Source organism: Fukomys damarensis, unplaced genomic scaffold (assembly GCF_012274545.1).
Source record: "Fukomys damarensis isolate Sample0158 unplaced genomic scaffold, DMR_v1.0_HiC HiC_scaffold_26, whole genome shotgun sequence".
Classification (NCBI taxonomy): Eukaryota; Metazoa; Chordata; class Mammalia; order Rodentia; family Bathyergidae; genus Fukomys; species Fukomys damarensis.
Genome location: NW_022900938.1, coordinates 103,044 through 120,892, shown reverse-complemented (window position 1 = coordinate 120,892; position 17,849 = coordinate 103,044). Strand labels below are relative to the sequence as shown.

The window sequence follows — 17,849 nt, the reverse complement described above, 5'->3', positions numbered from 1 at the left end:
AGTTATCCAGAATACAGAGACTAGGTGTGATTTAGATATGCACCACTAGTTAAAGGAAAAATTTCAGCCTGAGAACAGAAGTATTTTACTAAGGGAAATGGGGAGGGACAAGACTGATTCCAAAAAAACTCTATGACATAAAGGATATATGATATAGGGGAATAACTCAAGGAGAGAAAGCGGTAAATACTGCCAGTCATCAGTGGAAAGAACAGCAGAAAACTCAGGTCAGGGAAGGCTGCAAAAATTTAAGTGTCTGAGTCCCTGTTTCCTATGTGTGAGGTATATGTCAAGTTAGAAAATAAAATTAAGAAAATTTAAGAATTACTTATTAATTCATTTCAAATTAAGATTTTAAATGATTACATGTCCCAAACAAAAAGTTTTGGTGAGAAATACACAGCACTAGTTTACATTTTTTCAAATATCTACTATCTGGCTTAGAAGACAACAGATGGGTTTTTATATCTATTACTTTTAATCTGTTATGATACACTGTTTTGTTGAAATATATGAAGAAACATCTTGCCTTATAAAGATAGATAACTGGAAAAGATAGAAGTACTTTAATAGCTATTACAAACAACATGGTTATTCTCTTTTGAGACATGAAAACTTGGTTAAGGAGCAGCTTAAGGAAACTGAAATTATAGCAATTAATTCCTTATACTCTGCTGTATTAAAATGGTCTGGTCTTTCTACACACATGCTCAACAATGGAGCCTGGTCATTCAAAAATACTGCATCATACAGGTCTTCCATATGTTGATATATTTATACAAAATAAAAATCAGTATTACTGTGTGTTTCATCAGAAAGAGGGTTACATATTGTGGGATTGTCAGGCTCATAGTAGTAAACTCATGACTCCCAATATTTTAAGTTCTTCTTTAAAAAATTCAGATTTTACCACTGGCAACAGGTAATACCTGCTGTTCTTGCAACTACAGATTCACTTACTTACATTTGAGAAAGTACCTGTCAATAATCAAATGTGAATAATCTTAGTTTTCTGTCTATTGTAACGTTTATTCAAGTTTAAAAAAGTAAGCCTCAACTCAATCACAACTGTGCTTTTCATTGAGAAATGAAAAGGATGCAGCACAAATGTGTTACAGGTCCTTCCCATTTCAACACAGAGTACATTAAAAAGATATACACTCAACTATTACCACCCCGAAGTTAGTAATTTCTTCAGCTTCATCATCAATGTTCTTCAGGAAAATTGGCACTTTGTGTTTTGGCTTTTAGCTGCAAGTACAAGGCTAGTACTGCCATGATTCCTGCTAAGGAGCCAGCAGTTTTACTTGCCTTTACTTCTGCACTGTCAGTGCAAATAAAACATGGAGGACAAGGTCTCAATATTGTTGTGAAAATAGTTGAGACTTTGGGAACCCTTACCATTTTGAAAACCAATCTCTGAGAACCGATTACCAGAAAAGGGTAATTGCTGAATGAGCAGACAGTAAGTAAGATAAATAGCTGGGTGTGGTGGTACATGCCTGTAACTCCACCACTCAGGAGGCTGAGGCAGGAGGATCACTCACTGTGAGTTCAAGGCTAGTCTGGACTAAATAGATGGTTATTTGCTGATTACAACCTGTTCAGTGAAAACTAGATGTTTGGGTTAAAACTGAAACCAGACTAAAGAAAAGAACTATGAGATCACAGGAGGAACTAAAAAAAAAGCCTACATCAATTCCTGAGTCACTCTGGGACTCAAAATTTGTCTAGATAAGGAGAGAGGCCAAGATTTAAAAGATTTTAAGGAACTTAGGAGTCATTATGGTTTCTTTAGAGCCCTTCAGAATGGAAACAAAATGAAATCACACATTTTAGTACAATCTCAAAGATGAAGGTCACAGCACCAGCTGAAGATCAATTATTGAATGAGCAGCAGCCAAGCAGGGTTTCAACTCTATAGACAATTTCATAAAATTAATATAGACAATCGGAAACTGAATCCACAATGAAGAAAACTAGATTCACCTAATCATACTATCCTTTTTTACTCAAGAAAAAGAAATTTAGATATATGTAATATTAAGTTAGTGAAATTCTAGATTTTATGTTGGCTTTACCCAAACAAACTATGATTCCTGGCTTCCCAAGAATCCAAAGCAGCTACATATGGGAGCTTACCACTTCAAAACAAGTAGCAAGCTTTAGCAAAACTTTTGCATAATTATGAAGGCGTCTGATTGGCAAGAAAAAAAGTGTATTCAATATTTCCATCAACTGAGTGTTTTCATCATTCACTTCTGATAAATCTTGCAACAGCTCTTGATTTTTATTTAGGAAATCACTGAAAGTAAAGGGAAAATATTCAGTTAATCATTTTGATATTGGTAATATGTATAACACTGCACAGAAAATGTCATTAGACAAAATCTTTTCCTGGCTGTACCTTTTGGTGTAAAAATATAAGATGAAATACAACAAGATTAAAATAATATCTCTAGCTATAAAATAGGGATTTTGACAGGTTAAAACACAGCAAATTGCAGCAATAGTAATTCTAATAGAAATGGACATAAATTGAAACACAGATTTGTTCCCTAAATTCTAGGAAATCAGTCATGTATCCCACAGTTTCAGGGCAAAATCAGAGACCAAATGACACCATTACCTGTTATTTTCAAGTCAGAAGTCAAATGGATAAAGGGCAATTCTAATTGCTCTAATTAGTCGTGCTAAACAGAAACAGTAAGGAAAAAAGCAAAGCTCTCTGCTCCAGAATTAGTATATATATATTTACATACTTCTACATTCTTCCTCTGTCCTTCAGTTGTTAATTACCTAGTAAGAATTTATGACAGAAAGAGGGAGAAAAAACCCTCCAGGAAACAGCACTACAATTAAAAAGACACAGTAAAGCAAATATATGTGAAGATCTTAATATTGAGATCTTCAAAATATTTCAACTAAAGTCAAAACTTAGCCTTAGATTGTTTTTAAAAATTCATTGCAAATATTAAGGCTGATCAGTAACTCACTCAGATTATGTTCATCAGGCCAGCACAGTAAAAACGTTAGTAAAGAAGTAAGAATTGGTGGACAGAGTAATCATGTCTCTTAATGAGCAATAATTATGTGCCAGGCTCTGCCCTAAGTACAATACTTCATAGACAGACTACAAATGTCAGCTACAAGGCCTCAAGTAGGATGTAACATCACGCAAGACTGTAAGATAAGAACAAGTCACTATAATCTCTTAGAGAACTAGAAGGAGACAGCCCAGAGATTGCAAAACATTGTCTTGGAAAACTGTATAAAAAAAATCGTAATAATCTGTTTTACACTACAGTTTAGGGTTCTTGGGAACATGGTCCAGACTTTTGCTTTCTGCTTCACTGAGTCCATGCTGCTGCCCCATGCAGCTGCAGGGGTCCACCGACCTTGTGCAGCATTCCAGAAGAGCTCTGCTGACTGGCTCCCAGTGGGTGAGGCAGGACATGGAGAGCACATACACCTTTGAGTGTTTTCTCCTGGATGCCAAGACTCTTTCCATACTACAGCAGAAATGTCCCAACTCTTGTGAGCCCCTTCCTTCCCAGGTCTCAGTTAGACTCCTGCTTATAGATTTCTTTAAAAGGAGTCCCAGTATGTTCTCAGAAAACCCGAACCAGAGACTCTATTCAGCATATCTTTGCTTGGGAGCTTTGACTCTAATTGGAAGAATACTGTTTTTCTTACACAGCTACATGTGCATTTTTACTCAGATTGTACTTGTTCGATCTGAAGAAGTCAGGTCACTTCTTGAGTAATGCAAAGGTAACTATGAAATACCTGTGGGCAATAAACAATAAAGCCAAACACGGGCCAGGTGTGGTGGTGCAGACCAGTAATCCTAGCCAGTAATCCTGAAAGGCTGGGTGTGGAGGATCACAAAGTCAAGGCTAGCCTCAGAAACTCAGCAAGAATTGTCTCAAAAATTAAAAAATAAAAAGGACGTCGGGTGTGGTGGTACACGCCAGCCCTCGGGAGGCTGAGGCAGGAGGATCGCTGTTCAAGACCAGACTGGGCTACACAGAGAGTTCCAGGTCAGTCTCAATTAAATAGTGAGACCCTGTCTCAAAAACAAAACAAAACAAACAAACAAAAACAAACAAACTAAAAAATAAAGTGAAGCCAAGGATTTAGCTAAGTGGTAAAGTGCTTGCCTAACATGAGTGAGCCTCTGGGTTCAATCCCCAGTACCAAAGGAAAAAAAAAAAGGACTAAGTGTGGTAGCGCATGCTTACAATCCTAGCATGCGGAAGGGTGAGGCAAAAAGATCTTTAGTTTCAGGCCAGCCTGGATGACAGATCAAAACCCAGTGTCCAAAAACAGAGAAAGCTAAATACAGCACCAGAGTCAGTAACTACCATGATCTTTCAAGAGGCCCAGAGGCCTCCATTCAAATCACTACAAAAGCCAGGCCTGGTGGTGCACACCCGGTAACCCCAGCACTCAGGAGACTGAGGTAGGTGGATTGTTAAATTTGAGGCAAACTTGGGTAATCTAGTGAGTTCAAGACCTGCTTGGACTGAGTAGCAAGACACTGTCTCAAACTAAATAAACCAAAAAGTAAAACAAAATAAATCACCACAAACTTTCAAGCATTATCTTCTAATTACGTATGGTTTTCTTCAAGTATTACTATTTGCAAAAGTGAACTATTCAATGTTCTTTCTACTTTAATTATTAATTTGGCTGCAACAATTTTTTTCCTACTTTTTGGGGGCCACAATTCATTATTTTACCAACACTGAAGGTTAAAAAAACTATTTTGTCACTAAAACAATTTATAAGTAATAAATAAAAATCAGCAATCCCAACAAATGTAAACTTGTCAAAGCCAGAAGCTCTTAGCTGGGTAAAACAACAAAAATAAGACCACTTATTTGCTATTTAAGACAAACCTACAAAACCAGTGCAGAACGTGAGATAGTAAGAGAAGAGATTACTGTACTAAGCAATACAGCAAAGAGATTTTGAAGTTTCCTTATAAGGTTAAAGATATAACACATGTGAATTTTTCATTAAAAATGATGGCTAAACCATCACCATGCCTGTAATCCCAGCACTTGGAAGGCTGAGGCAGGAGGATCGCTGTGAGTTTGAGACCAGCCTGGGCTACATAGTGAGGGGTCCAGGTCAGTCTCAACTACATAGTGAGTCAAAAGAAATTTGACAAGAGTCAAAAAACAATTTGTAATAAATATTATAAAAAATATTTAGATCTGAATGACTATAAAAACAAAATGTCTTAGCCAGTCACAGTGGTGTGTGCCTATAATCTCAACACTACTGGGAGGCTAAGGCAGGAAAATAGAGAGCTCAAAGTCAACATAGGCTCCATAGCTAATTTGAGGCCAGCTTGGATTACACAGCAAGACACTGTCTCAAAACCAGACAAACAAACAAACAAACAAAATCTAACACCACCACCAACAACAAAAAACTTCACCAAACAAATCAAAGGTTGTTAAGATGAGATGAGAATCTATAGCCTTAAAAGACTATATCAGAAAAATAAAAAAGTTGAAAACAAGGCCCTAAATTTAATGAAGCTGGAAGAGATTTATAAATGAACACAAGTAAAGTAGAAGTAAATAGAGCAGAAATTAATGACATAAAAAACAAGGAAAGAAAGGGTCAGCCAAACTTAATCTTTAAAAAGATTAATAAAAGGGGAGAACTGCTGACAAGACAGACCAAGATGAAAATAAAGAAATAAAGGCCCAAATAATAATAATAGCAATGAAAAGCAAGGCAAACAAATACAACTATTATGAAGATGAAAACATCTTTAAAAAATGATTGGAATATTTTGTTAATAAATCTGAAAATAAAGACAAAATAAATAATTTTCCAACGTAATATAAATAACTAAAGCCATAAATAAACATATGAACAGAACAATCATTAAGGAAACCAGATTGGTAGTTCAAAAACTCCCTACAGGAAATATCCTCACTGAAGTGTATCATCTTTTTAATAGATGAATTCTACTCAAGTCTTCAAAACATAGATAATCCCTATCTCATAGGTACTATTTCAGAAAAAAGAAAAGGAAAGTTCTCCAACTGATTTTATAATTGCTAGTGCAATCTTTTCACCAAAATTACCCAAGTTCAGAAGAGAACACTCACCCTCACACAGATGAAAAGTCTTTAAATATTATCAAACTGAATTCAGCACATAAAGACCACTGGATGATTTACCTTGGGAACTCAGGGTATTTAATTTTACAGAAGTAAATTCTTAGGCTAGGAATGTAGCTAATGGCAGAGTACTTGCTGCGTGTGTGTCAGGTGCTGGACTTGAATCCCAGCAACACAAAGGGACCCACCCCCCCAAAAAAATCAGTTTCTCTCCAACTTTTAAGAATTGGGAGTTTTAAAATCCTATAAATATTATCTACTAAAGCCCTGCAGCAGTGATGGAGAACCTTTTAGAGACTGAGTGCTCAAATTGCAATCCAAAACCCACTTCTTGGTTGAAAAGTGCCAATGCTTGGCTGGTGGGATGATGCTGGGTGATGGGGCCCATGTGCCAACAGAGGGCTCTGCGTGATCCACAGCATGTGAGCCATGAGTTCACCACCACTGCTACAGCAATCAATTTTATTGGTGAAAAATCCTTTAAATCCAGAAATGAATTAAAGATAATAGTATTCCTATTAGGATAAAAGCACACATGGCAAAATATTAACATCTATTCAATGTGGTTAGTAAGTATTTTTTAAAACTTGCCTTTATTGCTACACCAACATTTGCTGAGACTATACAGTTAAGAAGTACTGGCCACATACAAGTGAGCTTTTACACTCTTTATCCAGAAGGTACATATAATTACTTTACATTTGCATGATGCCTACTTTTCCGTAACAGTCACACTGTTTGTTTCTTATTAATGGAAGAGAGAACATTCCCACTTATTAGATGAAAAAAATTAGGCTTTCTGGGTTGAAGGGAGTTATCCAAAGTTTCAGGGATAGTAAGTGGTGGGGCACTAAAGCAGCAGTAGATCTTGTGCCTTTTAATTCAGTGTTTTTTCAATAGCCTATTATAAATTGAGCATAATGCTACACACCTCTAATTCCAGCTCCTTGGGAGGCTAAGACAGGAGAATCCCAAGTTCAGGCCAGTATGGGTAACTGAGCGAGACTCTATCTCAAAATTTTAAAAAGGTAGTCACATGCCTGTAATTCTAGCACTTGGGAGGCTAAGGCAGGAGGACAGCTGTTAGAGGCCAGCCTGGGCTACACAGTGAGTTCAAGGTCAGCATGAAATATATACCAAGTCCTTATTTTTAAACAAACAAACAAACAAACAAAATTTAAAAAGGGCTGAAGCTGTAGCTTAGTGGTAAAGTACTAGCCTAGCATGTACAAGGTCCTAAATTCAGTCTATGGTACTTAAAAAAAAAAACAACAAAAACTCATTTCTTCTAATGATAATCAAGGACTAATAGCATCTGTTATCTTTAAAAATGAGTTAATAAGTCTAATTTGATTCACTGGTCAAATGGCCAAGTCAAAGCTTTCCCCGGGAACTCAAAAACAAACATTATAAAACATGATCTTTGGCTCTTCGGTAGCTGGAAGGTATGTATGTGCTTACATGGCAGGCTTAGCAAGAAGCTGGAATCCTCCCATAACCAGGAAATTTGTAATTGATGTGCAATACCTTAAGCAAAAAAGAAAACACATGTACATTAGTGGTGAAACATAAATTATTTCTTGAGTTTCCAAGCAAGTATTTGGAATAGATACTATTCGAAATCTCATCTATGCGTTTCTGAACTTTTGTGATGTCAATATTCACAAACTGTAAAGGACTGAAGAGCAGGTTATACAATAATAATGCTGTGAGGATAATGCTAGTTTAATAAAGATTCTAACATAAAAGAAACTCTCACTGGGTGTAATGGCTCATAACTACAATCACTTGGGAGGCTGAGGCAAGAGGATTGGTGTGAGTTCAAGGCCAGTCTGGGCTACAGTGAGTTGAAGCCAGCCTAAACTATACAGCAGGATCCTGTCTTAAAAAAAAAAAGAAAAGAAAAAGAAGAGAGAGAGAAAGAGAGAGAGAGAGAGAGAGAGTCTTAAAAGCACTTAAAACTGTGCAGGTGATACTAGAATTTACCTGGCAGTTAGCATTGAGTAACCTAAATAACAAGCTGGAGGAAAAAAAATGATTAACATGACTGAATTTTTAATGAAGATTTAGTTTTCACTTCAGTTTTCCCAATTATGTCTTCAGAAAATGAGTAGTAGAAGGTAAAAAAAAAAAAAAGTGAAAAGTTGAATGAGAAACTATTAGAAAATGTTGATTAAATATTGACAAACTGCTACAGAGCAATTGTGGATAATCTGAATTGAGCCATCTACACTTCCTCCATACTGCTGGGCTAGCAAATGAAATCAAAAGACTTTTCAAGAGAAAAGAAATTTTTACTAAAAATAGCCAAAGGGGATGTGGACCTGGAAAAATAGTTATGGTGGTGAATTTTAGATGATATATACTTCACCACTCTCAAAATAACTTTTACAAATTCATAGTATAAGTCTAATTTTATTTGCTCTATCTACAGAAATAAAATATTAAAAAGTAATTCCAGATAACAAAACAAAACCATGTTCAAGCATAAGGCCTAAAGTATGAGAGAAGAAAAGGGAATCAGGCATTTTTAGGTAAAGGCAAGTCAAAAGAAGGAAAATTATAGTAGTGAAGGCTGAAATCTTCAAACAGAATCTAGTTTTAAAAAGTAATTTTGTATCAAACATATATTATGTTCCATATCTGAAAGATAATGAGCTTAAAAATTCAAACCAAGGTATTTCTTCTCAGGCAATAGTTTCATATATATTCAGTTTGCTTAAAATTTAAATTATATACATCTACCTGCACATGCACACTGTCTGCATGGGAAATATTCAGATGACCCACAGGTGTTATTTCTAGTGGTGGAGTTAATAGCAACTTTATCCTTTTATCTTTTTTTGCAGTTTTCAAAAAGAAACATACACTATGTTACAAATAACCTAAGTGATACACAGGCAGGACAGAACTTTTCCCCAGCTCACCTGTGCTCACCCTGACTCATTCAGGGAGTCCTGGTGACCAAGGAGGTTTGACTGAATGGAGAACCAAACTGATACATACTTAGACCAACAATAAAACCTACTCTGCATTAAAATAACAATAAAATTGGATCATAATATCAAAATATAAATAAAAAAGAAATAATTTAAGTTAAATTTCCAAATATACTTTGGTATTTTATTTAAACATAAAAAGAATCTTGTATAACTATTCTAGGTTTAAGAAAATATTTTTACATTAAATGTAGTGAGGCCTTTGAAATCCTTCATTTGCACAACAGTAAAAAGCAGACATTGGAACAGCTCCATACTTAGTTGATCTTCAAATAATTTATATATTTATTTCCTCAAGTTTTAGCATAATACATGTAAATAAACAAAATAACCAGCCTTATTTTAGTACATATAGTAAATTACACTCTCAGCTAGGTTTGGTGACACATACATACAATTCCAGCACTCTGGGAGGCTGAGGCAGGACTCCAAGCCCAACCTAGGCAACTTAATGACTTAGTGAGATCCTACCTCAAAATTAATAATAGTGAAAGGTCTGGAGATGTACCTCAGTGCAAACACCCTAGGTTCAATCTCCAGTACCAGAAACAAAACAAAACAACACTATCAATCACCATTATAATGTAGAAGGAAAGATGAAAATTCGTTATTTTTAAACCTTTTTTCTTAAAGAAAACTGAATTTTAGAACTACAGTTGGCTTAAGATTAAAATACTGCTTTTCAGTTTCTATTACCTTATGTCATTGTCCCTAATCTAGACTCTTCTGATTAAGGAGCTGTTCTCCTTGGCAGAATAACCCTGCAGAGATCAAACATGAACGGGACTGGATACTTGCTCTGTGTAACTATCCAAGAAGAGACTCGCATGTTTCAGGATGACCAGATTCCCAGCATCCTTTGTCCCCTGAAGGAAACTGCTCAGGGAGGCCCCATGCTGACCAGTCAGGTAACACAGCTTGCTAAGACGGCTTGCCACCTCCTGCAACAGTTGCGCTGCAGTCACAGTGCCCAAATTCTCTGCAACAAAATGATGATGAAGATAGAAACAACTTAAAGACTACAGACTCTTCTGATCCCATGATCAAGATTTTGAGTTCCCCTCTTCTAAGAATACTTGACATGCTGAGATGTTCTCTCATCTGTAGAAGTCAAATAATTACAGAAAATGTTACAGAAAGCAACTTCAGAGACTGAATCCAGTCTCCCGTGAAAACTGTTAAAACTGCCTTCAGATGAACTTTATAATTTTGACATAGCAAGCCTAGTATTAAGAGCCCAGGCAGATATTTAAACAATAAAAGCTTTAAAGGTAATTTTTAAAGATCAGCCAAATTCTGGAGCCACACAGGTAACCTAACAATTCTCAAATTTTCAAAATAAATAACCTGAAGCCAAGACAAAGGAAGTAAATAACTAATAAATGATAGGCAGGAATTAAACTCATTTCTAAGGTTATATATCTTGCTTATGTTTTCAATATCAGTACTGATTTCTGTTCGGTATGCCTCTTGGGAAAACCCAGCTTTTCTGTGTACAGGGTGCAGTCCAAACATCAGGTGGCCTAGACTGCTCTTGTCTTTTCCCAGCTCAAAGTTCCTCACTTCTAGAATTTCTTCCCAGCAATAAGGCTGATAAGTGAACCAGTAAGACTAACAGAGATCCATGTTAGGGACAAGCAGACAACCCTTTTCTTCCAGAGCAACCCAGAAAGCTTCCATCTTAGGCTGCTTCTTTCCCTTGTTCAAGACCTAGAGGTTGGGCCACTCAGAGGAGGAGAATTTATAGAACAAGAACTCTACAACACGTAAGAAAGCAAAAAAAAGTTAAAAATAAAAGTGCCAGGCATGGTGGTACATGCCTGTAGTGCCAACACTCGGGATGCTGAGGCAAGAGGATTGCTACGAATTCAATGCCAATCTGAACTACACAGCAAGATGATGTCTGAAAAACAATACCCCACCCCCACAAAAAACAATCAGTCAATCAAAAAGCCAACAAGCCAAGCACGGTTGCGCACCCCGGAGCCTGAGGCAGCAGGAATGCTGCAAATTTGTGGCCAGTCTGGATTACACAGCGAGCTCAAGGTCAGCCTGAACTACATACTAAGACCCTGTCTCAGAAAACAAACAACAAATAAACATGCAGCCAGTCCTCTACTTAAAAAAGGACTGTATTCATAAAGACTATTAGGGCTGAGCCAGATAATTCAGCATCAACTTAACCAGGGAAAAGGCTACACTAGAGCCTAACTTTTAGCTTAACTTTTGCATCCTCCTCCTCCAAGGGGGCTAGTTAGTAACAGAGGAAGACAAAGAAAACTCCATCTCCAGTCTAAACACAGAGCCAAACATATAAAAAAATTTGAAATACTCTCATGGTGATAATTCTTAAGATATTATTTATAAATGCAAATGATTTTTATTTGGTATAATTTCTAAGAACTCTAACCAAGAAAATGAAAAATTCAGACTATAATGGAAGATATTTTAGAACTGGTAGGGCTAGAAATGCTGCTTGGAAATCTAGCTTCTATGGTCAACTTCCCCAAAGCTATTTTTGCTTCTTTGCCATGAATAGTCAGTCTAGAAGCTCCAATTTCTACTTGTACAAGTAGCAGGAGCTATGGGAACAGGCAGATAGGGCTAAGGACAAACTGAAAATAGTTTGTGACTACTTGTGTACAAAAAAAGGGAGTGGAAAGGAGTAATCGAAATTCAAAAGGTTTCTTAGGGCCACATGTAGTGGGCTGAGGCAGGAGGGTGGCTTGAGCTCAGGAATTTGAGGAAATCCTGAGCAACATTAGTAAGATCTTATCTCTTAAAAAAAAAAACAAAAGACTTCCTTTATTTATGATACAGGAAGAACAGATAAAACCAAAGTCCTGATGATGTGGAGTGGGGACTAGAGGAAGGGTTCAACTTACCTAGACTGAGAAGAGGCCTGAGTATCTGAGATTTGATATTACTTAGTTTTGCATAGAACCGTCTTTCAGTAGTGGCCAACTCATGAAGACTGGCGATATACCCCATAATATTCTTGTCCACCAAGGCCATACAGCTATCTTTTCCTGCTGTTACTCTATTTATATATCCAAGCTAGAAAAGAGGAAAATAAGATTAAAGAAAATACTATTTACAGGCAGCAATTTGGAACACAAGCTGGCTCATAACAGCTGACATAAGAGTCAAAGGTTTAAATATTCAGGAACTTTGTAAGCAGGTTATTAAACCATTGGTAGCTTGAAATAGACCATAGTGAAAACCTGCAAACACTACAGACCAAGACTTTTCATATTTGTTTGTTTTAGAGCTGGTACCAGCCTACTACTATTAATACATATATCTGGATCTACATATAACTATATACTTTAACTTTTATCTCCAAGATAACTTTTATTTCACATCACAAATTCTGGAATCACAGACCGCCTATAAAGATCCAACTGAGAGGGTTACATGGCCACAAACCCCTTTTTGCTCTATCAAGTATCAAGGGTCTGGGGTTGCCTTTAAAAGTATAACATAAAGGAATTTTCTTTACGAAAACAGGGACCTAAGTATTGTGGCATAGCCTTATAATCCAAGGTACTCAGGAGGCTGAAAAAAACCTGTTCAAAAAAAAAAGAAGGAAGGAAGAGAAAGATAAAAAATTGGCAAATGGATTTGTATCAAACTAAAAAGTTTCTGTACAGAAAAGGAAACAATCAACAGAGTGAAGAGACAATCTATAAAGTGGGGAAAAATATCTGTCAACTATTCATCCAGTAAAAGGATTTACATCCAAAATATATAAGGAACTAAACAAATAAAATACTTGATAGCAAAATCCAAATATTTCACTTAAAACATGGGCAAATAACCTGAATTGATATTTCTCCAAAGAACATATAAAAATGGCCAAAAGTATACGAAAAATGTTCAATATCACTGGTGATCAAGGAAATACAAATTAAAACCATAAGCAGGTATCTTATCCCAATTAAAATGGCCATTATTAAAAAAGATAAAAAATGAATGCAGGCACAGATGGGAAAAGAAACCCTAATACACCAATGGCCAGAATGTAAATTATTATAGCCACTGCAGAAAATACTATGGAATTTTCTCAAGAGCTAGAAACAGAACTACCATATGAAGCTGGACCCAGTGGTGCAAGACTGTATTCCCAGCTACACAGGAGGCTAAGGCAGGAGGGTCATTTGCCTACAAGTTCAAGACCAGTCTGGGCAACATGTTGAGACCTGTCTCAAAAACAAAAAATAAACAACCAGCTACGACTGGACTCAGCTATCGAGCTACTAGGTATATTGCAAAAGGTGAATGAAATCTGTGTTCCAGACAGACATCTGCACTCATATGTTTATTCTCAGTAGCCAGTATAAGCAATCAACCTCAGTATCTATTGATAGATCAGTGGAAAATGTAATAAACACACACACACAGGAACACTAGTCAGCTGTAAAAAGACGAGATTTTTGTCATTTGCAGTAACATGGGTACAACTAGAAGACTTTATGCTAAGTACAGAAAGACAAATAAATCATGTTTTCATTTATATAAAGAAAGTAAAAATGCTGCTCTCATCAAATTACAAAGTGGAATAGTGGCAGAACCAGGGAAAGGAGAGAAACAAAGACTACAGTTAATGGGTACAGGATGAGGGTTAGAAAGACTAACTTCTAATGGTCTACAGACATGGCACCCACGCTGCAGCAGGCACACACGGCTGTCTGTGTCGGCTCTTGAGCCAAGTCACTGCGCTGTCTTTCTAAACTAAAACCTTAGGATTTAGGTTTAATTTCAGCGTGGGCACTCTGCAATAAATAAGTGGGTTTGGGGTTGCAGCTGGCACCCAGTCTCTAAAAGGTTTGCTGTCATTGACTCTAGCATGGTTGATAACAGGTAATTGAACTTCTCAAAATAGCTGGTAGAGAGGACTTTGAATGTTCTCAAAACAAAGAAGGGATAAGGGTCTGAGGTGAGATAGGCCATTTACCCTGACCTGACCTTTACACATTGTACATGTTCGTGTACAAACAGGCACTATTAATACCCCATGATAACCAACACCTCTACACTATAGCCCCATTCCTTTCATCAGCCTATTTCCTTCTTTTCTTTTTTTGTGGAACCAGGGATTGAACTCAGGACCTTGTGCTTGCCAGGCAGGCGCAGTGCCACTGAGCTACATCCCCAGCCCTGGCCTATTTCCTTCTTTATGTAAACTATAGAATCTTTCATAGGGAATGTGGAGCCTGGCCAACAAGTACAAGAGCCAATCACTATGCCTAAAAAAACAGGCTGTGTATAGGTCAAGAGCCCAATCTTGGTCAATGTTATCACTGGCAATGAAGATCTTGTCTCAATATATTCACAGCTTACTGGCAAGAAAAATAAAGGCTAAAATGATTTGCTGTTATTTTCAGTAAGAATAAGAAATCTGGAATGTATGAATGTTAATAGTTAATTTCCCTGTGGCATGTCACTTTGAGGATGTGAGTTACTCAAAAAAAGCAATGGCTTAAATTTATGAAAAAGAGGGAAGTAGAAAAGCAGAGAGAAATTCAGGTTCTCAAAAGAAGGGCATGAATAGTAGGAAGTAAAAGGTAAAGCTAAGAGAGTAGAGGACTGGTAGGAAACAGCACTGCTAGTGTCTTGTCTATCAGGTCCTTTCTTGTCAGCCCCAAGTCCACCTCAGGACCCTGTGGTTTTTATTTCCAACTTAGAAATTCACCTACTTTTTTTCTACTCTAATTGAACTCTAAAACTGCCTGAAATACTCAGGAAACTTCATTGTGAAATGTACTTCCCAAATACTTATGAAGAATGAATGTATTATAAGGATATAGCAATGAATGAGAGTCTAAGATCCCTACTACCATGAATCTAACATTACTGGAAGGAAGATAGACAATAGACAAAATGAGTACATTATATAGTGTATTACATGGTGAGATGTACTATCGAGAGATTAAGGCAAGAAAAGGAGGGAATGAAGGAAGGAATAGGAAAAGGTTTGCAATTTTTAAAAAAGTACTTAATAATAGGCATAAAAATAAAACAAATAGGCACAAATACAAATAATAACAAAGTAAAAAAACTTTTGTGTTACAGTATGTGGGCCTGAGAGCCAATTCCTGTTCACCTTACTCCACGAGAGAAGTACTGGAGTCTTGGCACCTCTGGGACTCCCTGGAAAGCTGTCACCTTCTGCAGGGTCCTGTCGACCACTGTAATACAATGCAGGCTGGAAGTCTTCTGTATCCACTAAGAACAGGGAATAATCCTGGCCTGCAGCGACACTCCAGACTCCATGTTCACTGCTTATCTGCAATGACAGAAAGACCCTGTCTGTCCAAGGTGAAGGCAGTCAGAGAGAACTGGAGATCCACAGGAAATGAAAGTCAGGCTACTCGAGCATGTGCAGTCAGTCATATCTCAGAGGCAAAACTCAGATATCAGGCATGTGCCCAATCAAATGCTGACCAACATGGGAATAAGCAACACCGCATCAGCTTTAAATTTAGAATTCCTTTTACAAGAATCTGAAAAATTGGAATTTAAAAGGAGAAGGCATAGATCTAACTGTTTAAATGTTATTTTTGGAAATCTGCACAAATAGCCTGTATGACAATTGAGAGGCCAGAACTGTTTAAAGTCTACTCTAAAACTGACAAGACACATCTTTGTCCATTTACATTTGGCTGTTTGCAAAAAAAAAAAAAAAAAAAAAAATTTTTAAAAAAAAAAAAAAAAAAAAAAAAATCAAGATAAAAAGAAACAAAATCCACTAAGATTAAAGTCCATGCTACATTTCACCCTGCTGGAGGACTTTTTAAAAAAATAAATCTTCCACATGATTCTGACATATGCAAAAGCTTGAGAATCCCTGCTTTCAATGATTTTCAAACCTTAGAGCTCCACATAGTGATTCAGGAGTGACCATGGAAAAGCAGGTGCCAGAACGCTACTCATTTCCAGTCCTGCAGCTAAGGTAGCTCAACATTCATCTGTTTCGTGTCTGGGGTCCTCAGAAGATTTCACTTGAAGAAAGTGTATTGCTGCAGTACTTCTGCCTCCTGCCTCCAGGCCCAGCCTCAGCCTTGACCTGACACTGCTCCTCATCTCTTAGGCTGTGTCTAAGTGGGTCCAGGGTCCTTGTGGAGGGGAAATGTGCATACACCAATTTCTCCACAACTTCATAGCTCTCTTCTTCCAGGACAACACTGTCTTCTCAAATTCAAGCCATCCAAATAGCTGACTTCCAGTTCATTTTGCAAGAATGAGTTAAAAATTTTAGTCATTTAAAATAAAAATTTAGTCTCTAATCAAAATGATTCAAATCTCATTGTTTTGAATATTAATTTTTCAGATTACTCAGAATGAATTAAAACAATCAATCTTAGCCAGGTGTGGTGGTGCACCCCTGTAATTCCACCACTCAGGAGGCTGAGGCAGGAGGATTGCTGTGAGTTTGAAACCAGGTTGGGCTACACAGTGAGTTCCAGGTCAATCTCAAATACATAGTGAGACTCTGTCTCCAAAAACCAAAACCCAAACAAAATAAAACAAAATCAACCATCCTTTCCTAAATTAAAAATCACAATCCTGATACTATAATTTTTCTACTATTAGAGTTACAAAACTAAAGCCTCATTAACAAATTCTATTCTTTCTTCTCTCACTATAAAATGTTAAATAAATGTTTGATTTCCAGGGCCTCCAATGCCACAGTACAAGATTTCCTTTAGTTTAATTAAGTTCTCTTTATACATTATTCACATACCATAAATAATAATTGAGGAATGACGATTTGCTATATATTTGTGATAAAAATAACAAACTGGATGGCTTACTACTGCAATGTATAAACTGACAATATTTAACTTTGAAACTAGAAGGAATAACTGTTCTCTAATGTTATGTTTAAAGTTTTTTTTCTTCCCAAATTAAGTTCACTGAAAGGAAAAGCATGTAGGAGTGTAGACAGTGAAGGATATATAATGCGCACTGGACACACTGTTTATTGTAGTTTACATCTGGATCATGTTCCTGAAGTTGAGGTAGCCATCCTCCTTTAGTCTCTGTTACTCAAACATGGAAGCAACAGGCCCACCCATTTGGGGGTGCTCACCATACCTACCACCCACCTCCATCCAGAAAATCAAACACTCATAAAAAGAACGAATTCTACTGATGAGAATTTGGCATTTCCTCAAGGTGCTAGAGCAGGAAAGAAAGGTTAAGAATATTTTTTTAGAATTACACAGAGACCAGAAATTATCACTCTCTCAATAGTGTTGCATAAGCCCAGACCATTTACTACAACAGTGAAAGTCACCATACTTTTAGCTTCACTCTAGAAAACGAAAAAGCTTTAGGGCCACATTATAAAATCCACACAACGGATGGGCAAATAGGTTGTTTCCAAGATTTAGCTGTGGTTTTTCTATAAAATGGAATATTACTCAGCCATAAAGAGCAAGAGAATAGATTCATTCATAGGAAAATGGATACATATTGAAGATATACTCCTAAGTGAAATAAATAAGTCCCACATGTGTAAATACCAAATAGTTTCCCTGGTGTGAATATTCTGCAACAATGCATAAGATTCTAATAAGATTACTGACATTTAGAAATGGGAGGAAAGGAGCTAAAGGTGTAGGGAAGGTGTGATACGTAGGGGAAGAACAAAAAGGGAAAAGAAAAAAATGTGAGAGAATGAAAAGATGAAAAT

General features: G+C 36.7%; 1 protein-coding gene across 4 annotated transcripts in view; it reads right to left on the bottom strand.

The window, feature by feature from the left end:
* The window catches only part of Als2 (alsin Rho guanine nucleotide exchange factor ALS2), an 86,822-nt gene that overhangs the window by 36,971 nt on the left and 32,002 nt on the right, over positions 1 to 17,849 (bottom strand). For 3 of the 4 annotated variants that reach the window (XM_019206553.2, XM_019206555.2, XM_019206554.2), the window contains 5 exons: positions 15,255 to 15,437; positions 12,034 to 12,205; positions 9,947 to 10,127; positions 7,611 to 7,676; positions 2,099 to 2,305 (listed from right to left, as the gene is read on the bottom strand). In XM_019206553.2, the coding sequence (XP_019062098.1) occupies positions 2,125 to 2,305; positions 7,611 to 7,676; positions 9,947 to 10,127; positions 12,034 to 12,205; positions 15,255 to 15,437 (783 nt within the window). In that variant the 3' untranslated portion in view covers positions 2,099 to 2,124. Of the gene's footprint in view, positions 1 to 2,098; positions 2,306 to 7,610; positions 7,677 to 9,946; positions 10,128 to 12,033; positions 12,206 to 15,254; positions 15,438 to 17,849 lie in introns of those variants that run through there. The other variant, XM_010617516.2, reaches the window with a different exon arrangement.